The 25,670-nt window shown below is 43.5% G+C and overlaps 2 protein-coding genes across 2 annotated transcripts; both read left to right on the top strand.

Annotated features, from left to right (window-relative positions):
• The first annotated feature begins 780 nt into the window (after window positions 1-780).
• LOC123067288 (uncharacterized) lies at window positions 781-14,326 on the top strand. Its single transcript, XM_044490152.1, has 4 exons — window positions 781-930; window positions 9,100-9,178; window positions 9,255-9,462; window positions 13,999-14,326. The coding sequence occupies exons 1-4, from the start codon at window positions 781-783 to the stop codon at window positions 14,153-14,155; spliced, it is 594 nt and encodes a 197-aa protein (XP_044346087.1). The 3' UTR covers window positions 14,156-14,326.
• Window positions 10,078-11,087, top strand: LOC123064720 (germin-like protein 11-1). Its single transcript, XM_044488134.1, has one exon. The coding sequence runs from the start codon at window positions 10,099-10,101 to the stop codon at window positions 10,765-10,767; it is 669 nt and encodes a 222-aa protein (XP_044344069.1). The 5' UTR covers window positions 10,078-10,098; the 3' UTR covers window positions 10,768-11,087.
• Window positions 14,327-25,670: the final 11,344 nt, after the last annotated feature.

Genomic DNA, 25,670 nt, shown 5'->3' with positions numbered 1-25,670 from the left:
ACATGCATGAATTCCTATAGCTGAATGGGTAATAGTTTTGTAGGTACATGCTTCCCCAAGTTGGCAGACAAATGTTTTCCATGCAGAAAATCAAAGACTGCCGCAGAAATCCCATAGGGGGTCTAACAGACCCGTCCCCCGCGTCGCCCTCCCTGGCGGCGACGGGGGAACCCAGATCCAGCCGCCCTTCACCCTTCCCATCTCCATCCCAACCTCGCCGCCACCGGAGGAACGACCGGTGAAGCCGGCGCCGGCTCCCGGGATGGTGGCGGCGGGGCGAGATCGCTCCCTTTCGGTGGTGAGAGTCCGGATCTGAGGCGGCGGCCTCGCTGGTGCGGACGGCGCTCCCCCGGCGGCGGGGAGTGATCGTCGGTGAGGTAGGCCGGTTCCCCTCGGCTGCGCGGGCAGCGAGGTCCCGGTGGGCGCAGGTCTTGGCGCGGGGAGGCCCCGGGCTCCCCGCGTCAGATCGGAGGCGATCCGGGTCCGCTTGTGATGCATGACCTCCGGCCGGCCTGGATCTCCGGCGTACTCGCGCCTGCGAATGTTGTGGCTGGTTCAGAGGTGGCGGCAGGGTGCTTGGCCGGGGGAAACCATTGGCCGCCGGTGGCGGTCACGGCGTCGATGGTGTCCCGGATGCCATTCCCTTCTTGGTGGCGGCGCCGAGGCTAAACCTCCCCTGCCTCCCCCCTTCCCCTGCGCCCGGGTGAAAACCCTAGCCCCGGTGGCTAAGCGGCGGCGGCGCCACAACGTCGTCACCTTCTTGAAGGCGCCGACTTGGGCATGGGGATGCTGGGTGTGCATGACGAGCCTGTCTGGTTCCTGGTGGCGGCCCGCCTGATCTACTGCGTCGCATCTCCGGGCAATGTCTCAGGGCTGCGGTGCTTCTCTTCCGGCCGTGTCTCCGATGGGGACCTCGCCCTCCCTCACCCTGTACATGTCGTGGTGGAGCGGTACTTCATCTCACTCATTGATGGCGGCGAAGATCGGCGGCATGGCGCTGTGGAGGCTCGTCGCCCGATGCGCGGAGATGGACTCGCGCAGGAGGAGGTTGCTGTCTGGCATCATGGTGACGTCGATGGCAGAGTGACCAGACAAGGTAGAAGCCTCAATATGATGTGAAGACGGACCTGTGGAAGATGGTGGCGACGACACATGAGTGCGTCTGACCGGATTGTGCCCCAGACCCGGTATGTGGCTCGGCTGGGGCTTCCGAATATGTTTCGTTTTCCGGCTTTTTTATGTTAGGCTTAGGTGAGTGGTTTGGGTAGTGGCCCATCTAGCACCCCTTCATCATTTTGGATAGGAGTAGCGGCATGTGTTGCCAAGATGGTGGATTCAAGCTCATTGTTGTAATACTTTGTAAGGTCCTCGAGAATAATCAATAAAGTGGCCGTATGCATCTCCCAGATGCAGAAGCCGGGGGTCATCCTCTTTTTCTAAAAAAAACAAATTAAATCTAGAAGATGTTATTACCTGTTGAACGATTCCAACACATTAGCACATGAAACAAGATAGCCATCTTACTTCTTGTGCAACATCTGGGTTCCATTGCATCCACCAGGAATGGCTATGCCTAGAAGCATAACAAGTCAGGAAAGTAGTAAAAGATACGAGGAAAATATATGGACAGGAAAAGGAAAAGTGACTCAATACATAGATGAACCAACAAATATAATTTATAAACAACTCGCTACTTATAGATATTTTATAACCCACTTTTGATGCTAATAATAGAGACACAATCACATCTGTTTTTAAATACCAAAACCATTCCTGAAAAAGATAATCTACCTCTATAAGAAAAAAGAAGACTGACTAGAATTTATCCCACATATGAACCAGACAAAAAAATAAAAACTTGCTCAAACTAATAAATTCTAGCAACATCGGCGATTTGGTGTTTAGGTTTAATAAATCTAGCCTATTAGAGATAATAAATTAAACTTATTTTTGTGAGGTACAAGTGTACTAGTCACCTGCATCAGGGATCTTCAACAAGTGACCAAAAAACTATTATTTCACTCAATGAAAATTGTTACCATGGAAATAACATTAATAGAGAGATCAAAACAGAAAGTGGTACACAAGAGAATATAACTAACTAGCATTGAGGTCCCAAAGATGCCAACTGAGTTACTCATTTGACATTTGATTTGTTATATAGCTGAAGAGCAAAGATATTAAAAATAATGAGGAGCGCTTCGGTACATCCCCCCTCACAAAACGTATAAAGGGTAGTATCGACTTTTTACAAATTATACGCACTTTCTTATCGTAATGGAAAGTATACGCTGTAGGTTTCCAACACACGCTCATGGGCTCAGCCCGTTTAGCTTTTTCTTAGTTTTAACTTAAAAAAATTGGATGTCCTACTTGTGATTCGAACTGCATTCGAACTGCAGCCCTCATGCACTATGGGAAAGTGTGCAAACCAGCTGGGATAGGTAATGAGGTGTGCTTACTATACTTGTTTAACACTTCTTCTGCGAGACAGATAACGTTAAGCAAAATATACAGCAACTCTTTGGTTTTACTTTTTTTTTCTGTACTGTTGTTTAGTTCATAAAATATGAACATCCGAATTTTAGAAAATTGTACAGAAATTTTGAAAAATGTTCATGTGTTTCAAACTTGCTCAGAATGTCAAAGCACAAACACTTTTTTTTAAAAGAGCGAACAAAATTTTGAACACGGACCAACACATGCCGGACGGGAGCTCTTTGGCCGGACCAACACATGCCCGACGGGAGCGATATCGTCACCAAGATTTATTTTATTTCTATTTCTTTCATTTTTTTTGTTAATTCATTTTTCACCTTTTTAAATACCAAAATACAAGTTTTAAGTAATTGTTTCAAATAATGATTTTAATTATTGTTTCTGCAAAATACTTATTAAATGCTTTTAAAAAAACCACTTCACTGTTTTCAGTTTTATCCCTTTGTATCTATTATCTATGTTTAAAATTCAAAATAATAATTTTAAGTACATATGATTTAAATACTTTTATTCCTTCAAACCTGGCATGGATGTCTATGACGGGCATGCCCAGCGGCTGGCAAAAGTTGGGATCATTTCAAAAATGTCAAAAAACACATCATGGTCAATGTAGGGTGTCTGGGTAGGCCAGAAAGCTCAGTTTGAGAGCATGTTGTTTCTTGAAATCCCTCAAAAAAGGGTGATAATGATCGGACATGTGACAACTTACATACAATGTCGAAAATGGCTCAAGCATGGTATGAATGCCTACCATGGGCATGCGCATCTGCATGCAAAAGTTTGGATCATTTCAAGGGTGTGCACAAAAACTCCATGTTCAACAAAGATTGTTCGAGTAAGTTGAGAAGGTTCATCTGAGAGCACATTGTTTTTCAACATCCTTGAAATTGCCTCAATTTTTTCCATGGCCTTTTATGACCAATTCCAAACACCATGCCAAGTTGATTTGGTTTTCGACAATTTCTGCATTTTCTAGTTTTTTTCTCAATTGCCATGGCCTTTGAAAAAGGTTCATTGAGTTAGAAACAAAGTTCATCAATTTTATAAAAAGTTTAGCAATTTTCAAAAAAATCACCGATTTGCGAAATAGTTCACGAATTTGTGAAAAAAATGATCAGTTTTGGAAAAAAGAAGTTCACCAATTTGGTAGAACAATTCCAGAACTTGAATTCAAAATAAATTCATCGATTTTGAAAAAAAAGTTCACAAATTTGAAAAAGTTCATTGACTTAGAAACAAAGTTCATCAATTTTATAAAAAGTTTAACAATTTTCAAAAAAATCACCGATTTGTGAAAAAAATGATCAGTTTTGGAAAAAAGAAGTTCACCAATTTGGTAGAACAATTCAAGAACTTGAAATTTTGTTATCATTTTTGAATAAAAATCACGAATTTTAAAAAATTCACGCATTTAAGAAAGAAAAAGGAAAAAAGGAAACAAGAAAGAAAAGGAAAGAAAACAAACAGAAAACATTGCGCTTTCCAGTGTTCTATTTTATGTATAAAAAAACGTACTTAATATGTGAGGTCTGGTTGTCTTGTTGGTCAGTGCCGTTGTGCTTATTTGTGAAGGACCTTGGTTCAAATCCTATGGCATGCACCATTTTTTGCGGTTTCAAAATAAGAAAAACCATGAATGGGCTGAATAGGTCAGCCCAGCGCGGGGGGTGTGCACGCGTACGTATATGGCGGGCAGGCGTTTCTTAAATAACGTATATAAGGAGTGAAGAGTTAAAATATGACTATCATGTCCTTACTTACGAAAAGGTATGGCTAATCTGAGTCGTCCTTGTGTTTAGGGGGGTGTACCGAAGCAGAAGAGTTTGTCTACCTTGTAAAGGAAATAATCTCTAACTAAGTTCAAGTGGTTAATGAACACCGGGGAAGCACAACAATGATACATAATATTACTGGATTCGGATACTACCACAATATAAGGACTAAGGATGAGCAATCACCTGGTGCATAGAAACTTGTGAAAGGATGACATTTTTGGGATACTGGGTCCGGTATAGTTCTCTAGATTGCATTGACATAAGTTGAACCATATTAACATTGCCATCCACATGTAAAAGAATTGCACCATTATCCTCATCGTACCCTAGTATTTGCACTGCTCTCATCGGCCCTTCAATTTGAGGAGGGAGCCCAAATTTTGCAGCAACCATGTGGCACCACCATGACAATTGACCTTCCTCTGCCACATTTCGAGTGTACCGCGAGAAAGTACCACAAGACCAACAACATCATCCTTTGTCCGGATTATTTGATGCCTGAAAGAGTGATTAAGAGGTCGAGGCCCCTTGGTCACAACTAGACTCTGGCTATCTAAATCGAACTCAATTATGTCGTCTATGAGCTGATCCAAATTCACAAAATCTATGTCAGGACTCGGAACTCGCACTCTTTGACGACCAGTAAAGGACATGACCGACGAGGACCCCGGGATTACTTTCATTAAGCTCACATCAATTTGATGCTGAGATTATATTGCCCCATACACCAGTCTCCGGGGAATATACACAAGCAACAGGTGGAGTATCATCTACGTCTTCATATTCTTCTTTGTCTCCGCCTCCTACCAGGGACATCAATACCACCTTAAAAGGGACTCGAGTGGCATATACCGTGCATGTGTCCATGGTCGGCGGCAACACAGAGCACATCTCCATAGATGCATAACCCTCTGAACACTTGAGGAGCATCCACATGGTGGTGCTCGCCGGTGATGGGGTTCCACACAATGACCTTATGCAGTTCGGTCTCGGTTTCGAGGCCGTGGCGGTTGAAGCACCGATGAGAGACGCGGTCGGGCGGGTCCAGGATGCACCTGAAGGCGATCCCGCCATTGATACTAGTAACGTACATTCAATCATTGATATTACTACTGGACGTGTATGAGAAAAATACAAACGAATGAACACAAAATACTCTTAGCGCTCCTCATTGAAAAGAACCAAGATGGTAACTGAAGTCTTCTACCTCAACACCATATAAATCTCACCTTCGCTCAAAAAAGTGGGCTAGATAGCCGTCTGGGCCTTGGTTGAAATGCTACTAGGGGTTGGCTTTTGAGGCCAACTTAACTTGCCTCTAAGGGGGGCTCGCTCCAAGCAATTTTGGATCATTTGCTATACATGGCCCTACGAAGGGGTTAGGAGCGTTTTCAAGATGATTCTTACACTACATGCATATTTTGTTGTAAATGTTTGGCTCATCTTCCTTGCATTTTCCTTGCACATGTGTGGATTTAAGAACATGTAAGGCACACCTCCGTGAAGGTCAATGCGACAAGATGCCTTGAGTTCAAGGCGTCTAGACTTGTTAACCTTCCAAGTGAGGTCAGTTAGCATTGTTCACACGACAGTGCAAGTTGTTCTTTCATACTTGCCATGGTGATTACAACTTGCTGACGAAACTAACACTACAAAATCCTGAGTTCATGGTGTCGTTTTTCTCAAGAAGTTGACGCTGCAGAACCTCTCGTTCCATGACTCAGATGTCCCCAACATCTTCAACACCCATAACAAGCTTCGGATTCTTTCCTTGAAATCCTCTGAGATGGGCCAAGAACTTGTGCTAAAGATAGATGCCCTGTGCTCAAACCTCACGACACTCAAACCCATATGGTTTGGGTACGCACAGGTTGGGATGATTTGTGTTCTGAAACTTGGTCTATCACACATGGTATAGTGAACCCTCCCCCTTTCCGGTGTCTTTCCTCTATGTTCCTCAGGTTGCCAAAGTATGCTTCACTTCTCCTGTCCTCACTTGACAGGTGCTGTTCACATTGAGAGGGTCCTTATATAGTAACCGAAACCTAGTATTCTACAACTGAAATTTTGCTGGAAATTGGGTTGAAGATCCTACTACAATGATTTGGTTTAACCATATTGCAAACAACTATGAGTGTGGTCATACTTGCCACCACTAACTTCGTGATAAAAATCATCACAAAATCCTATAAACCTAAATAGTTCACCCCCACTCTCTCTATTACCTTAACGTGCACGAGAAAGAATTTTCCTTATTAGTTGATTCATGCACACATCCCATCTCATCACACATGCCACCTCATTAAAGGTCCACTCAACATGCATGGGAAAAGGTTTTCCATTATATTATGTCAGTTATATTCAAAATATTTTCCACTAGATAATAATCAAATACAATATTTAACATATAGTTTTAGATTTTGTTCATAATTATTAATTAAACTATGCATGTTTCATACATCAAATCATTGCAATATATCACAATCGATTCTATCAGCAAGGTGCGGGGTATATTATAGTAATTAATATGTACCGGTGAATTTTGTACTATTTAATTATTAGCATCCATTCTATTCTCATCCATTGCAACAGTTTAAATTGAAAAAGACACGAGCTCCATTATGAGAGCTTACATCACATTTTTTCAAAGTTTCTATAGCTCCAAATTTTGCATCTCATGTTTTTTTAATAATAATATTTCTTCACATTGTAGGGGATTATTTGACATGTATGCTATGTTTTTTTATCCTTTAGAGATACTAGCAAAAAGGCCTGTGCGTTGCAACGGGAGAAAAATAATACTACACGCTCTTAATTTACAAAAAATGTTCTATAATATGAGAATCTGTAGTTACAGCCCAAACAAAGATGGTCCTATCCTACAAAAGCGCAGTTCAAGATTTCACGGGTATTTTATTTCAACGGGGCTTGCATATATATTTAATCCATACAAAGAAACGGGAAAGTGATCATGCATTTATTCATGTCATGTGTGAAATGGGATATTGTTACGGGACGGTAAAGGAAAACGACAAAAACAGATGATGACACATTAGCACACAACGGAGACATGTGCGCATCAAGGGTGTTTTTTAGTTTAAGCATCACCAACTTGGGTAACTCTTGAACGCTTTTTTCACATGCATATTTCTTAGTACATGAAGAGTTGTTAAAAAGATACATGATTTTTTAAGCATAAATAGAGATTTTTTTTTCTAGAAAAAGAACATTCTTTGTATGGTCTCTTATGGACGTAGGTACTTGCATCCATATTTCATCACTATTTCTTGCTATACATGTCATATGTATTGGTCCTTATTTTATCATTTTTCATATCTTGTCAAACATGTCTTTTATTTTATTTTTTGTCGTGCATGCCTCCCTTTTACCTTTTGTCATGCATGTCCTCTCTTTCTTCTTCTTATATATAGGAGAATAGCACAATATCTCATCTTTATCGGATCTCCTCTGCATTTTCTATTTTATTTCTTTTATAGCGGACATCCCATCTTTATTGGGTCCTTCTTTTATTTCTTTTCATGCATGTCCTTATTTATTGGGTGTCTCTCGCAAATCTATCTTCAGTTTCATGTCCAATCCTAATTTTGCTGAGGTGTTCATCCCCAATCCGAATTACTACCAGTATGAAAGAAAGATGGATAATGCATTATTGATTAAAATTGCACCCTAGATAGTATTTTTTAAAATTGTTAATATGTAAAATAACATTATATTCAGATTTTACATATTTTTCTAATAAAAATTCATATATAACATGTTAAATTTGGACTTATGGTTTAGAAGATATAAGTATTTTTAAAAACATTTGATATCTACTGCGGATTTAATGTCAGAAAAATCATGGGGTTTTCTATAAAATAATATAGCGGACTAGGAATACCTATTTCCTTTATTAGTAGGTTTTTTTGAAGGTAAAAACTCCTCATATATTAACTCAGAATTTTCGGAGGGATGATTACAAGGTCATGCAGGGTGCCAAATCACACATGGCGACCAATATCAAGAGAAATAGCATATCTAGCCAGCTTGTGAGCCTCGAAGTTACTCTTCCTACTTTCAAAACAAAAATAACAAGCGTCAAACTCATCCTTCTCCTAGCAGGGTACGGCAACGTGCTCCTCCTGCTCCAAGAAAGAAAGTTAGGGTTTGTGCCTCTCGCCGGCGCCGGCGCAGGTCCGCCTCGTCTCTGGTGGCCCTAGGGCCATGGAGGCGCGGTGGATCCTGGCAAGGGCCGGCGAGAGGGCTCCACTTTTAGTCGCTTTTTTCAATCTTGTTAGGGTTTGTGTCCTACTCAGGAAGGCGAGACGGCGGCGGCTCCCTGAAGATGGAATAAAGGTCTTCCCGCCTAGCCCCCGTTCCGACGGTGCGTCTAGCATCGTTGGTGGGCGTGTGGAGGTGTGTCTCCGGCAGATCTATCTTTGGTGGATTTGCTCGGATCTCGGCGTTGTTCGTCTACGTTCGTGTTTCTTCGGTTTAGATCCTTCCGATCTACGTTATTTTTCATCGGCGGCGCTTGCTGTTCTGGGGTGCTGGTCCTATGGGGCCTTAGCACGACGACTTCCCGACTGTCTACTACAACAAGTTGTGCCCGGCTCCGGCAATGGAGGGGCGATGACGGCGGCGTGCCTTCGGCTCGCCTCGGTGCTTGTAGTCGTCGCTAGGTGGTCTACGAATCTGAATGTAAATTTTTTTTTGGTATTCGTTGTACTGCCATGATTGAAGATGAATAGATTGGAAGTTTTTCCGCAAAAAAAAAAATCTCCTAGTATAGTATAGGTATAGATTTGCTGGTCTTTTTTAACAGGATTTTGTTTTTTCTATTACGGACCCTCTCGCTCATTCTCCGGCGAGCTGTGGCCCATTGTGGGAGTGTACCCGGGCAGGTAATCCTGCACTGGGGGCCCACTACAAGCCCGTGACGAGTGGTTTGGTAGGTTGTGGTGTTGGGCTTACTTTCAGATTGCGAGTGGCCTCCCCACCACCGCCGACGCGAGCTCCGGCGCATCCTGCGGCGGCGGCGATGTCGACCCTCTTCCGAAACCTTCCGTTCGCACGCCACTGCTGTTCCCTACCTGCGCATTTGCCCCCGCAGCGGCTGCCGCTCCCGTCTCCAGCGAGTCCCCGCGGGGTGGTACCTCACTGCTCCTCCGCGTCCAGATTCCAGAAGGTGAATCTTCTTCTCCTCCTTCCGGTGATGGCGGCCAGTAGATGCGTAAATTGTAGCAAATGAACCCTTCTGCACCATGACTGTTGCCGATTCTCCAGCTTCTATGAAATCTGATGATATGCCTTCGTTATAGCATTGCACGTTCAGAAGCAGCAGAGCTTGTTCAGCCAGACTTTGCTTGATCTCTTCGTGAGCATCAGTTTCTGAAAAAAAACCATTTTTTACCAGTGAGTGGGCGATGAGCGTCTCCTCAAATACAATTACTAACTACAGATTGCCAACTAGTATCACTTTACCACGGGAACGCTAATTGAGCACCATATACAATAGGCATTACTGCAGCCTGCCAAGTCTGAAGCATTTTCAGAATCAGCATAATAATTTTTCTAGATTTGCAGCCTGGAGATGAAACAAATGGCGACCTAGGGGCATCGTTAGAATCTAAAAGCTTCATGTTAACACCTTCACCCTTTTGCCACAATTCAGAGATTGTTACTTTGGCCACAATCCGAAGCAAATTCTGTAGTGAACTCCAAGAAATCTGATACAGGTTGCACACACTTGGCTTTGGTTACACTCCTTTCTCGTCACATTATTTAAACCCACAATTCTCTACTCCATCTCTGTGTCTAAGAGATGAAGCTCTTCACTGTCATGTTTTTCTACGTCCTCCTCCTTGGCATCTATACACCACCAAGTCTATCAGACGGTCCACCACTTCAAGATGTGTGCCCTATGGCGCCTCAGGGTGAAAGGAAGCTGTTCATGAACGGTTTCCTCTGCAAGCACCCTAGCACCATTCTGGCTTCCGATTTCAAGACATTGCTTCTCAACCATGCCGGGAAACTAGACAACATGGTCCGGTCATCAACGAACATCATCACCGCTGCCGAGTTCCCTGGCCTCAACACCCTTGGCATGTCCATGGCACGGACCGACATCGACCCGTATGGGCTAGTGCTTCCCCACTCTCACCCAAGGGCGTCTGAGATGATGTTTGTCCATGATGGCAGTGTGCTGGCCGGTTTCTTTGACACAACCGGTAAGCTGTTTCAGAAGAGACTATGTAAGGGGGATGTGTTCATCTTTCCCCGTGGTTTGGTTCATTTCATCATGAACTATGGTTTCCGTCTTGCAACGACGTTCTCGGTGCTTAACAGTCAGAACCCTGGTGTGGTTGGCATCACCCATGCAATGTTTGCGCCAGATTCAGATGTAGTTGAGGGGCTGGTGGCCAGAATGATGAAGTTCAGAGAGATGGAAATCTCTGACAACAAGACTACTGATTTTCCATGGACTTCCTGATTAGTTATGTAACTAATCAAGATAGTGGATCTAATTATTATGAAATTTACCCGCAGATGATGATTTGCACATTTCAATCTTGTTATGTATTTGGACAGAATCTCAGTCTAGTAATGTTATGTACTCAATGATGTAAATACCATGTGATGTAGCTGATTAATTTCTGTAGGAAACTAGGAATTATAAAGATAAGAACCGCGGCACATAGATTGGGACCCTTCTATCTGTTTACCTTACAGGTTGGTTGTTTAGCCTGAACCCTGTTGTGATAATAATAATGATCCTGGACGCTATGCATTATCTCTCCATGGTGTTGTTTCTATCTCATTAGTGTCGCACATGCACAACCAAGTTTTGCAACCTTATGTAAGCTGTGACATGAGATTTTTGTCAAGCGACAGCAAGCCAGTCTCTTTGGTTCAGCATCACCAAGGTTGGCATCCTCTGGACTGTATGTATCGTAGCCTTGCTTTTCCTTTTGCTTTACTCAGTGGAACTCTATACTGTTTTTTTAGTATTGTTATCTTTTGCTCTTTGCTGTTGAGGAGGTCCCTTTCTTTTCCCTGCCTTCTTTTGAAAGTGAAGCTTATTTTTTTATTCTCTCTTCATGGAAAGTTTGATTCATATAGGTATATACCTATGATGCCACTTACGCATTTGTGCAAGGATTATCCTACCAATCAACTAGCTACTCGTGCATAGGATTCTGAGCACTCGGCAGCGAGGTGAACAGGTTGAGCTTACCGAGGTCTGAAGAATAATCCAGAGGGAACGAATGGCTACTCGACTGCGCCCTGAATTCACACCAGTGGCATTGTAAGCAGCACAACTTCTATCTGACTAGATTTGCAAAAATGTTGTCAAATCTGATGTCATATACCCTGATAATAGGGAGCATTACATGGTCACAGCAGTAGCAAAGATAGTTCAGTCAGACTTGACGCCCTCTAGTCAGGGTGGACACGGTCCGGGCCGGTCCGGTCCCGGTCCGAGCCGCCGTTTGGACCGGACGCCGGCGGTCCGGGCCGGACCGGACCGAGCTGTGCAGCGGTCCTGATTACAGGGACCGGACCGGCTGGCATGAAGCTCGGTGCGGACCGGCGGTCCTGGCGGTCCTGACGACGTCCAGTCACTGCCATGTGGGCCCAGGACATCGGAGTGGTGGTCGGAGTAGCAGCACGGTGGCCGGAGCCGGAGAAGAAGCACCTGATGCACGCCGGCGCGAGAGAAAGGCACGGGAGAGAGAGGGAGCAGCATGGCGCGAGGCAGAGGCGTGGTGGCGCGAGGGGACGACGGCGAGAGGTAGAGGCGCGGCGGCGCGAGGTTGTGCCGGGGAGAGGAAGTCGAGGAAGATGGCGGCGCAGGGGGAGGAAGAGGGGCGGCGCAGGGGAGGAAGAGGGGCGGCGCGTGCGAGGAAGAGGATGCAGTGGCAGTTCGCTAGGTCACGCACGCCCCTCTTATTAGCTTTATTGGGCTGGGCTCTTCTGATTAGCTTTATTGGGCTGGGCCTTCGGTCCTCCGAGCCGGACCGAGCTTTAACCGGACCGGACCGACCGAATTTCGGTCTCGTTTTCACGGACCGGACCGGCCATATTATCTAGCGAGCCAGGCCCGTACGGTCCGGTCCATAACGGGCCGCGGTCCGGGCCAGAAGCCCGCTCGTCCCGTCCACCCTGACCCTCTAGGCATGGTTGATCTTTCTGTGAGCAGGAGTGTCTGGCTTCTCATACAATATGCTAGCTGTGTTATTTGACTTGTATCTCAGTCATACATCTTACCTCATACTTCCTCGGTTGGGAATTACTTGTCGCTCAAACGGATGTATCTAGACAAGCGACGAGTAATTTCGGACGGAGGGAGTACATCTTAAAGGCTGAAATTTAAATGTCATATACAATACGCTTTCCTAAGCACAACAGTACTTGTGTAATAAAAACACACTGAATTTTTTTCCTGCCACAATCTAGATATATCTTGTCAGGATTATCAGTTCACCTAGGACCTCATACATCCCAGGCTAGAGGTGCAACCTGTTGGAATTCTTCCACAGGATCGCTCACATCAAATCATGATGAACACGGGCGCGCAAAACTTTTGGCCAAAGGCACGTGTCGTGCCTTTCTTCTTTTATTTCTTTTTCTGAGCTCGTTACAAAACCTCACGCAGGTCGTGCATATATATGTGCAGATCCAACCGACCAAAGCAACCCTTCCAAAACCTATACGGACACTAGGTCAAATGACCGGCTACCTTGATCGTTGTTTAAACCTAAACGTATTATGACTCTCGGCCTAAACCTACTCGGACCTCTAACACGTAGCAGACCTGGACTAGTACTACTTCACGGCAGCCAGGTAGGTTGCATCTAAGTAGAACTTACCTAAAACTAATTAACTCAAGATTACTGCTGACACAACCGAGGAGCTCACATTCACAGTAATAGCAAAATCAACTGGATTTTTAACAACAAAGTTGTGCTCTATGTTGGTCTCTGGATTCTTGGTACCTTGGACTTTGACAACCTCAGACATTTGAGGCATTCTTTGCAATCAATCTGCGTACACCACATTGCCATCTTTATCATCTGAATTACCTCTCGCTCGTGTGTTTGAATGTCGTTACTATTCTTTGTCAATCAAAACTACCTGGCTGCCGTGAAGTAGTACTAGTCCAGGTCTGCACAGAAACCAATCAATCAATCTCAGATGTGGTTTGTCTGCACAGAAACCAATCTAGGAGGTGGTGGAGTGCGATTTGCTTGTATCATCTGTTAGCTTAATTGAATCAAAAGTCTAGTTGTAGTAGGCCTATTGTGACTGCTGACAGAGCAGGATAACTGATTGATGTACTAGGCAGGGATTTTTCTAAGAATTTTCCAAGTGTCAACGGTCAAGAATTGACAGCCATCGCCCAAATGCTCTGCTCACCACAGGGATGTATTGTAGCCAAAAATTGTGTGAGAGATGCACTTGCTTTCTACAGATCTTTTGATGTTGTGAATATTATGATCTGTAGCTAAAAACTGTGTGACTGCCAGAAACTGTGTGTTAGATTATGATCTGTAGCTAAAAACTGTGTGATTGCCGGAAACTGTGTGTTAGAAAACATTGAAGTCTCTTTCTACTTGCACACCCGTCCTTCCAATGTTATTGATTGTGATAGCTTTTATTGTAAAATTCGCCGCTAGATTACTAGCTCTGTTCGATCCTGATACACTCTTTGCTGCTACAGGCACATCTGGATAGTCACAGCTGCCACCTGCATGCTTGGACGCCTTGTTGACTGGCGTATCAAAAAGTCAGCAATTTTCTTGAAACCTTTTGACATCATATTGGTACAAGATGCATCTGCCATGGAAGATCATATTTCAAATTCAGCAATGTGTTGATCGAATTCAGATTTGAAACATGGTATATTGCGTTGAAGTTTGATGTTGTGAATATATTTTACATATTCTTTTTATGTGAATTTCTGATAACACAGTATGATGATTCCTCCTTCGTGATCGTACAGGCCTATTCAACCCTTCAAGTGTATATGGTCAATCATGTTTTGTGAATTTCTGTCACTGTATATTGTACCATCCTGTTCAACCCCTCAAGTAGCATTTTGTAAATATTTTGCAACATTATGTCCCAAGACATGAGAACTATAGATTATATCAAGTATTTGCCTCATATGCACTGCTATTCGTCCGGACCACGTGGCCTGGACCTTTTGTGCCCTCCAACACAATCCATCAAACATCCGCAGATAGATCTGCACGTCAAATTCCCACAAATCAGAGGCAAACCTAGGGATGTTTGCGGACATCCAGACCTCCGCCACATAGGCGTCCAACTACCAGGTCCTACCCATAATTCTCCCTGTGCGTTCAGCTAAAAAACCATCTTCGTGCATTCATGCCGCCTTGCTGCGGAGGTGACTATGCAGCGTGAATGGCGGTCAGACGGATGTGACCGCACGGGAGGGTGCTGACGCTTCAATGCTCACGCAACGACTGAGAAGCCTACTCCGGCCGCATCGCCGCATCGAATCGGTATCAGTCCACTTACCTCGGCTATTTAAGCAGGGAGGCACCGCTGGCCAACCCCATCCCTGCCTCTCCTATCCACACACTGTCGCCGACCCTCTCATCTACTCTCCTCTCCGCACACCGTCACCGAGCAATGGGCAAGTCCAAGTCTGGCGGCAGCGGCTGGTTCTCGGTGTCGACCACTGGATTTGGAGGGAGCTCTGGATCGTGGCGCCACCGCTCGTGGTCTTCGGGGCCGCCGTCCTTCACTGCCTAGTCGGTGAAGGAGAAGGTGCTGCTCTCCTCTTCCGACGACGACCCGCGGCAGTCACCGCCCCTTCTCGCCGAGGTGTCGCAGACCGACAAGGAGTTCCACGCCATGATGTAACGACGCCGCCGCCGACGATGACGGTCATGTGTACAAGGTCACCGTCCGACACCTCTCGTAGTTTAGTTTAGTTTGATTTTTCGTCTGGTCTAGTTGAACTTCGTTAAATTTCATCCTTTAAGTTATACCATATTTCAGAATTTAATAAATATTGTCCAGTTTGTATGAATTATGTTTGTTTTTGCCAACTTTGATTTGAAATGTTACGAACAATTGATGCATGCAATTGGTTGTACGGATCTTATATCGATGTTCGTGGACGGGTCTGCGGACATTTGGTGTGTCCGAGTTGATGCATGCCCTTGGAGATGCCCTTAGTGAGGGAACGAGTGTTGAATGATGTACACGCTGACCAACAGCATGAAGACAAATATATTGAATAGGCAATATAGCTATAAGTTTGTCTATCTAGCAAAGGGACGGTAACTAAGTTTAAGTTGTTACACTTGTGAAAATCTGCCGGTTCTGGCTGCATGGCACGAGAGCAACAAAGCATAAGAAACCATTGAGATTACATACTACATATAGTACATGTTGTTGCTCACCGATGAAGCTCCATGATACCCGCTGTAGCTTCCTATTGAATTGCAATGCCACACAATGTGGCAGGTGTCACTCGACAGTGTAGATGCATATGAGGGGGCACCTAATCCACCAAATATTTCTGTCCCTCGCACACATAGCATCCAATCGAAAATCCCAAACAATCCAATATGGTGTCCAGTTAACCTGCATATTGCATTGGTTCCGTGTTTCGACGCCTTCCGGGAAAGTGGTTATAAAAAAAAGTTACAAAATGCTATACCTGATTGTATTTGAGACTGTCCATCTCATTGATGAAGCTCCTGTACAAGGCCTCTTGCTTGCCTCCGAACATTTTGACTCTGTCCCAAGCGAAAGCCAGAGTGGGTAGTCATAAAATTGGCTTCTTCTCCCTCAAGGCCTTCCAAAGGCCACCCGGCGTCCATTTTTTTAAGACGTCCAACTGGCAACCGCTCCCACATCCATACCGAGAGGTCCCAAGTACATCCGCCCATAGCGGGTTTGTCGCTGGTTTACATACACGCCTCGCCGAGCTGCTAACAAGAACTAGTTCATCATTAGCTTCGAACAATTCCTAAACACATAAATACATCCATAAAGAATTATTGCAGTAACTTGTTACCTGACAGTACAAGTAGGCGAGACCAGCGAACCCCTAGCTGTACTTCTGGTCCTAGTCAACCAGGAAGTCAAGAAACATCCAGGACGCAACGTCACCAGAGTAGTCTATAAAAAGTACATGGGATAGGAGATACCACAGGTACGCCCGCGCGTATTGCTCCATCGTCTCGTTGTCCACACCTTGTGGGCATCCCGACCTGTTCTCACGGAGCCACTTGAATGGGACACCGGATGACCGGTTGTCCATCTTTCCCCTGGCGGTAAGAGAGGGGGAGCAATCACCGATGAGACCGGTAACTCTCTCATGCCAGAACTTGTTCCACACTCGTCCAATGAGAGACTCGATGTGGAGCGGAAGACCAATAATCATCGCGAAGTCCTGCAGGGTGACTGTCATCTTCCCACAAGGAAGGTGGAAACTGTGTATCTCCGTCCGCCAACGATCCAGCGGGCTGTGAGCGCAGTATGGTTCACCACCGGTGGTACACACTTGAACTGCAGAACAAACGGTAGGAGGCTAGCTCTCTCGAAATAAGGCTCAAACCACTCGTCGTATGCCAACTGGCATGTCTTGGTGTGACCCCTCATTCACACTATTGGCAGCATGTGTCATAATGGCACAAATATGTCAGAACCTTCAACTTTAAAAAAATACAATAACATGAATACGATGATGCCAAAGCTTGTTTCCTGTCCACTCTCGATAAAACACCCAGGATACCCTTTGTTGAAAGCAGGGTCAAGCCAAACATACGAACGACCACCGTCCGCAGCCTCGCCCATCCTAACACAAATGACATATAAAATGAATTATTTCACAACATCCATATTTGACAACATCATTCATACATATGAATTGGAATATATATGCCCATACACATTGGAAAAAAAATTACAACCTATAAATTCACAACACATGCATTAGGATTACATTTATGGTAGATTTTAATTTCTTGGCTGGAAATCTGGAATTACCAATGGCTAGCTATCTCCACAAAACAGCCCGATCCATGACTTGGACTGTAATAACAAGGTGTCTATCTATGGTAGAAGTATCCATTCTTTAGAGAATTGGATACATGTACCTAGCAAAGATATTTTGTCCACGTCACAAATCAGGGTGTTCTGTAGAAGTAGCTATTGATAATTCCAGGCAAGAAATAAAAGCTTACCAGAAGTTACAACACTACTAATCTATACGAAAATGAAACACACACGTGCAACTAAGTTTAGAACAAAATACATCTCGCTCTAGTGGTGATGAGTTCATAGTCAAGAACATAAAGATGAGAGTTCTGGGACTTTAAAAGGAGATGCTAGGCGGCAAGTTTCTCACCAGGCATTGCCGGATTATCCTGGTTAGCCCTCCTCTCCTTGGCCCAACTTTTTGTCTTCCGTGGGGGCAGAACCTACGCTTTCTATTCAGGTTGCCATTTTGTCTCCTCTTTTTGTTTGCTATGGTAGTGGATAGTAGTAGCAGTAGTAACAAGTTCGGTTGGAGTTGATGCAGGATCCTCGTTTCTTGGTCGAAACTCTAGTAGATGGCTGCCCAGCAGAACAAGGGAAGTAGAAGATGCGCTGCACGGATTCACTGTTTGAGGATTTAGTACGGTCCTACAAGAGGCCCCTGCAGCTAGCTCCAGAGTAGGTATAAACATAATACTTTATCAGATTGTGGTTGTAGGATTCTGCTTCTAGATAATCTATATGGGATTTATCTTCTTCGATGCAGTTCCATATTAATGGATTCTAGGGTTAGTTTTTCTGTGATATGATTGTGAATTAATGGATTAGCATAAGACTAAGTTGTCTCTGTGATGCGATTCTGCATCAATGCCTTCGAGTTGGGCTAAATTGCTTGTGAGGATGATCTGTTATTCTTGGTAAATCTTCCTTAATTTCTTTCTCTAGACTACAAATCTTACATATTTCTGCTAGATTTTATGATTCGGCTACGTGGAATGCAAAAAAGGCTTACCATGAATGCAAAAAAGGACTACACGAAAAGGAGTTGTTGTGCAGCCGGCTATGGCCACAACCTCTGAGTCCAAGATGATGATTCATGGTAAGCCTTTTTTGCATTCCACGGAGCTGAATCATAACTAGCAGAAATATGTAAGATTTGTAGTCCAGAGAAAGAAATTAAGCCAGATTTACCAAGAACAACATATCATCCTCACAAGAAATTGAGCCCAACTCTAACGCATTGATGTAGAATCGCATCACAGAGACAGGTCCTATGCTAATCCATTAATACACAATCATATCATAGGAAAACCATCTCTAGAATCCATTAACACGGAACTGCATTGAAGAAGATAAATCCCATACAACTTATCTACTAGCAAATTCCTACAACCACAATCTAATAAAGTATTATACTTATACCTGCTCTGGAGCAGGCTGCCGGGGCCTCTTGTAGGACCGTACTGAATCCTCGAATAGCAAATCCGTGCAGCGCATCTTCTCCTTCCCCTTGTTCTGCCGGGCAGGCATCTACCAGAGTTTCGACCAAGAAACGAGGATTCTGCATCAACTCCAACCAAACTTGTTACTACTGCTACTAGCATCCACTGCCCAACCAAACAAAAAGAGGAGACAAAATGGCAACCTGAACAGAAAGCGTCGGTTCTGCCCCCCACGGAAGACAACAACTTAGGCGGAGGAGAGGAGGGCTGACCAGGATAGTCAGGCAATGCCCAGTGAGAAACTTGCCAACTAGCAACTCCTTTTAAAGTCCCAGAGTTCTCGTTTTTCTGTTCTTGACTATGAATTCATCACCGCTAGAGCAAGATGTATTTTGTTCTAAATTTACTTGCGCTTGTGTGTTTCTTTTTCGTATAGATTAGCAGTACTGTAACTTCCGATAAGCTTTTATTTCTTGCCTGGATTTATCAACGGCTACTTCTACAGAACACCCCGATTCATCACGTGGACAAATTATCTTTGCTAGGTACATGTATGCAATTCTCTAAGGAATGGATGCTTATGAATAATGGATACTTATACCATAGATAGACAAGTTGTTATTACAGTCCACGTCATGGATCAGGCTATTTTGTAGAGGTAGCTAGCCATTGGTAATTCCAGCCAAGAAATTAAAATGTACCATAAATGTAATCCTAACACATGTGTGTTTTACAAGATTTATGGTAATCTATATGCAAAAAAGAAACTTGGATGAGAATGAATTTAGAAGAAAATGTATCTAGCCAGTGATGCATGAATTTGTTGGAACCGCAGCCCTCTAGCTACCTCTCCTCTCACTCGAACGGAGGTGAAAGAAGAAGAACAATGGACAAGAGAGATTTTCCGGCCGGCACACGAACGCCGCCACCGGCGCACGAACGCCCCAATCCTTTTTTCTTTCCCGGTGGCTACATGGCTCTTGCCGACGCACATCACAACCAATACACACAGGGCTTTTTATACCCGAGATACACACACGCACGCACCACCAGCCCGGCAACATACCCACGCACACACGTAGTAATCCAACCACTACTGGCCGGCTTACACGCTAACAGCCCATGCATGCATCCATATATCAACTGCCTAGACTAATTCACGTATGACTCGTATGGCTCGGCCACCACCTGCGACAACTAATCCAACTACATGCATGCACGAACAGTCACAGCACACACGACGCTGCGTCAACTGATACGCCGGTCACCACGCCGAGCCGTGGTTTACTCCTAACAGAATTCTCAGCGGCAAGGATAGAAACACGAGTCTTTTGTGACTTTAAAATGGAGGTGCTAAGTAGTAAGTTCCTAACCAGACATTCCCAGATTCTCGTCAGCCCTCCTCTCCTCTGCCCGAGTTGTTCCGTTTCTGGTTCTGGTGGAAGCGTTCTGCTCAGATTGCCAATATGTTTTGTCTTTAATGGGTGGTTTGGGTAGTACATAGTAGTACTGACAATTTTGGTTGGGGTTGTAGAGGAAGATGGCCACGCATGGGGAGCAATGGGAAGGAGAAGGTGCAGTACTCGTCCTCCGACTATTCAGTACGATCCTACAAGAGGCCACAGCGGTCCGCTCTAGAGACCATCCCGGACCCGGAGCAGCATGTTTAATAATCCTCTATTGAATTCTCGCTTGTACAATTCTATTGGTAGAAAAGATGTATTGGCTTTATCTTCTACTTCCTCCGTCCCATAATGTAAGACGTTTTTTGACACTAGTGTAGTGTAAAAACACGTCTTACATTATGAGACGGAGGACGATACAATTCTGTGTTAATGGATTCTAGGGCTAATTTTTAATGTGATGTGATTATGCATTAATGGATCTTGGTTATTTTTCTGTGATGCAATTATGGATCTGTGTATTCAGGTTGGATGAGTTCCTTGAGATGATTTGTTGTTCTGGGTAAATCTGCCTTAATCTTTTTGTCTCGAAGAAATACTGATCTTACAGATTTCTGCTTGATTTTATCATTCAAATCCATGGAATGAAAAAAGCTTACCGTGAATTTTCCCCTTGGGAGGACCCGTTAACTAGCGAGTATGCTTCGTACAGTATTGTCCTCTTGGGAGGACCCTGTAACTAGTGAATCATGGTAAGAATTTTTACTCTATATGGCTGAAAGGTAAATTTAAGAAAACATCTTGAAATCTCTACAGTACTATCAGAAAAGTAAGAAGATTTACCCAAAATAATTGGTTGTCAAAAACAAGAAATAATGCCCAGAAGATTGTTTTGTTTAACAAACTATGAAAAAAACATATCTAATCCTACGCAAGCTGATTGTTCCATTGTTACCTGGGAGGATATGTAGATACAGGTTCACACGGTACGATATGTGTTTATGAATAGTCATCAAATTCTTCAGTTCATTTCATTGAACTAGCTACCGTCGTAGGGTATGCTAACAAAGGAGTATATATTTTATTAATAATATTGATTTCTCACAATGTCTTTCACTAGGGATTTAAAAAGGTTTTGGTGAGGAGATGGCCCAAAGTAACTTTTTTGCATGCTAATACGTGTCTCATTTATATCATAAGAATCATAGTACAAACTTCACAAATCACAAAACACTAGTCGCTACTATAATCATCATCATCATCATCATCATCATCATTATTATTAATATTATCCTCTAATATTAAAGGAGAGTTGATACGTTCTCCTCACATCACTCCTCCCTCCTATGTTGGCTTTTATCTCTCCACGCCCTCCTTCCTTGGTTTGAAATAATCTAAATGCGATCAATACTTTCCTTTCCTTTTTTTTACTGGAAACCATGTCTTACATTAACTCAATCAAATCTTATCAAAACTATGTCATGCATTAACTCGATGAAATGAAATCTTACCAAAATCTTAACTAAATAAAAACTTCCCTTGCCTTCCCCTAGTCATTCCCAAATCAAATCAAACCTTACTAAAATCTCAACTATATCAATTTTTTTCTTGCAATCCCCGACACATACTCAAATCAAATCTTACCAAAATCTAGAATGGTATATACATATATCAGACACGACTACTGTTGAACCATTAGAATATTTATGCCTTCAATTGTAACACAACGAGGAATTAGCTAGTAAGAAATAAAAGAGGCATGGCCTACCTTAACCATCTCCCAACAACTCACATCATCTCCATATAAAATGCTTTGAAAAGTTGTAATGACAAGTGATTAATCTCTAAGAAAAAGGAGAGTGATCTATACTCACTCGGCATAAACCAATCAGACATGTTAATATAAATATTTTAGAAGGGTGCTCATCTGAAAAAAAAGCCAATACCCGACTTTCCTAATCTTGGCTCAAGGTGCTCTACCCCTGGATACTCCCGCAGATCTGACTTGTAAATGACATAATTTATCTCAATCAAACTGCTGAGCGGTACCGTTTCTTTTACGTTTCAAAAGGCATGATTTTTCGAATGCATCCATGATCTACTCCCTTTCTCCCATAATATAAGATGTTATTACGACCAATATATGAGTACAATGCCTGTAGTAACATCTTATATTATAGGATGGAGGGAGTAATAAGTAGCTAGGTACATGATCTATCATTATCTATTTCATATTTTTTAGCCCATCTAGTCAGTCATCACGATCCATTGTCATCGTTAGATTTACACAATAATGAAAACCGAGGACGTTGCCATATAAAGATATGGTGGCATGTGATTGCCTCATCACAAGACTAGGAAGAACTTAATTTTTTTCAATGCATGATTTGGGAATGTTGTAGGACTCGTTAATTACATACCTCATCTATCATGCTTGATCTTGTGGCCTTGAGTTGATCCAGCTGGGTGTCATGATCCATTTCCATCGTTATATTTATGCAATGGGGATTCACTTCGGGCCCACCATAGCTCTAGTGAGCGATGATTATATAGCAATCACCCCCTGTTAAACTTTGGAGATATCTTCTCAATTGATGATTTTGCTAACACTTATTGGATTTGCTAAGAAGGTACCTTATATGTCGTGCCTGGTCTCCCAGATCTGCGGGAATCCGGTCGAATATCATGATCCATCTTTGTCGTGAGATCTACACCATGGGCATCCATCGATGCCCATATTAGATCTAGAGAGCAATGATGATGGGAAGCAATGTGTTTTGAGAGTGTTTCCATCTATCTAGATCCGGTGGCTTGTGCCATGGATTCTTGTGAAGCTCAAAGCTCAAACTAGGAGGAATGGGTCAAGGCTTACAGCTCGCAACAAATTGACAACGGGCGGCAAGAGGCGGTCATCTTGCGAGGTTGTCACCGGACCATCGGTATGGCGCCTAATGGTGTCAAGGTATGGAATCAGCAAAGAAGTAGAGACCATATGGTGATTATAATCTCTAGAGAGAATTGAGGGTTGTGTGAGAGGGCCGGCGGCGGAGGCGGAGGAGGGAAGTGGAAGGCATGGGTGGGGATTTAGGGTTAGGCAGGCTTAAATAGACCCATTGGATATTTTAGGAAAGTGTATGCAAGTTTTTCTTGATAGTCCCTCAATAAACTAAATTTCTAGAAATATTCTTTTTACTGGAAAGGACAAACTTGCTAAAAATGTGAATCTTTTCAAGAACCTACACTGAAGTCTCGAATATTTAATATCCCTTATAGAGACATGAAGGAGGATACAAGATGTGAATTGACGGTAAGAGATATCTCATGCAGAAAAGGTTCCTTGCACCATCCCAAATAAAATCTTACAAACTTTACTCTCATCTGCACAAAGTCACTTAGTCTTTTATTAAGACAAAATGTTTTAAGTGTTACCAACTTTATAAAAAAAATATTTACAACACCCAAAAAGGGCCAGTTTTTTTGGTGCCTTTTTTGGGCTTCTAGAATAAGCTGCCCCCTACCCAGCTTATTCTAGAAGCCCAACCAAAAATATTTTTTAGAAGCCTACTAGTCAGGTCTTAATTAGTAGGCTTCTAAAAAATAAATTTGGTTGGGCTTCTAGGATAAGCTGGGTATGGGGCAGCTTATTCCAGCTTATTCTAGAAGCCAGCAAAAGAACTGGCCTTAAATACATTGTGAAAACATATTTCCTCATAGATCTAGTGATAAATGTTTTGGTTGTGTGGATAATGCCGTCACTGAAAAGAACACAATGCATTGTCAGTTTAACGATCACACTAAAAAATAGTAGTAGGCCATCTTTCACAAAGTTGGTGTCTCCAATTAGTAGGTCTTGGGGTTTTCACCTAAGTTCAATGTGGGAATAAGCTCTCAGTGACGCCTCAAAGGTAAAACACTGAGCATGGATGTGTCAAATATAAGCAAAGCCGGTCATCGACCCGTTCATAGCTTTGCCTCGTTTGCATCTTATTATGTTTACTAGTCACATTGTTTCATAGACCCCGAAACTATAGTTTTCACTAGAGGCTTCTCTCCTGAAAGAATGCATACGATGGGTAAACAAATTACTATTGAGCAATTGATAGAAAAGCGCAAAGTTGTGGCGATATCTGAGGCAATGATCATGAATATAGGCATCATGTCCGTGACAAGTAGAGTGACTCCTGCCTGCATCTACTACTCTTACTCCACACATCGACCGCTATATCCAGCATGCATCTAGTGTATTAAGTTAACAAGAATGGAGTAATGCCTTAAGCAAGATGACATGATGTAGAGGGATAGATCCAATCAATATGAATAAAACCCTTTTCAAAGATTACGTGTAAATCATTGACCATAGCAAGTACGTGGTCACCGGTACGCATGGCGGACTTCTTCCGGTGATCTGCCTCGCCTTTGAAATGCTTGCCTTTCTTTCGACATTGATGGTTGGTCGGAAGAAATCGACGATGGCCCAGGTACACATTCTTCCTGCATTTGTCCAGGTATATACTTTCAGTGTCATCTAAACAGTGCGTGCATGAGTGGTATCCCTTGTTTGTCTGTCCTGAAAGATTACTAAGAGCGGGCCAATCGTTGATGGTTACAAACAGCAGCGCGTGCAGGTTAATTTCCTCCTGTTTGTGCTCATCCCATGTACGTACACCGTTTCAATTCCACAGCTGTAAAAGTTCTTCAACTAATGGCCTTAGGTACACATCAATGTCGTTGCCGGGTTGCTTAGGGCCTTGGATGAGAACTGGCATCATAATAAACTTCCGCTTCATGCACATCCAAGGAGGAAGGTTGTACATACATAGAGTCATGGGCCAGGTGTTGTGATTGCTGCTCTGCTCCCCGAAAGGATTAATGCCATCCGCGTATAAACCAAACCATACGTTCCTTGGGTCACCTGCAAACTTAGTCCAGTACTTTCTCTCGATTTTTCTCCACTGTGACCCGTCAACGGGTGCTCTCAACTTCCCATCTTTGTTACGGTCCTCACTGTGCCATCGCATCAACTTGGCATGCTCTTCGTTTCTGAACAGACGTTTCAACCGTGGTATTATAGGAGCATATCGCATCACCTTCGCAGGAACCCTCTTCCTGGGGGCTCGCCGTCAACATCACCAGGGTCATCTCGTCTGATCTTATACCGCAATGCATCGCATACCGGGCATGCGTTTAGATCCTTGTACGCACCGCAGTAGAGGATGCAGTCATTAGGGCATGCATGTATCTTCTGCACCTCCAATCCTAGAGGGCATACGACCTTCTTTGCTGTGTATGTACTGTCGGGCAATTCGTTATCCTTTGGAAGCTTCTTCTTCAATATTTTCAGTAGCTTCTCAAATCCTTTGTCAGGCACAACATTGTCTGCCTTCCACTGCAGCAATTCCAGTACAGTACCGAGCTTTGTGTTGCCATCTTTGTAATTGGGGTACAACCCTTTTTTGTTATTCTCTAACATGCGATCGAACTTCAGCTTTTCCATTTAACTTTCGCATTGCGTCCTTGCATCGACA

Source organism: Triticum aestivum, chromosome 3B, assembly GCF_018294505.1.
Source record: "Triticum aestivum cultivar Chinese Spring chromosome 3B, IWGSC CS RefSeq v2.1, whole genome shotgun sequence".
Lineage (NCBI taxonomy): Eukaryota > Viridiplantae > Streptophyta > Magnoliopsida > Poales > Poaceae > Triticum > Triticum aestivum.
Note: the sequence above shows the minus strand (reverse complement) of the source record. Positions and strands in the feature narration are given on the sequence as shown.

Excerpts from the sequence above, each read along its gene's own strand:
- LOC123064720 (XM_044488134.1), top strand. The coding sequence starts at position 10,099 with ATGAAGCTCTTCACTGTCATGTTTTTCTACGTCCTCCTCCTTGGCATC.
- LOC123067288 (XM_044490152.1), top strand. The coding sequence starts at position 781 with ATGGGGATGCTGGGTGTGCATGACGAGCCTGTCTGGTTCCTGGTGGCG. Across the intron at positions 931-9,099 it reads ACCTCGCCCTCCCTCACCCT|GATTTTGTTTTTTCTATTAC; the intron begins GTACATGTCGTG and ends CTTTTTTAACAG. Across the intron at positions 9,179-9,254 it reads GTGGGAGTGTACCCGGGCAG|ATTGCGAGTGGCCTCCCCAC; the intron begins GTAATCCTGCAC and ends GCTTACTTTCAG.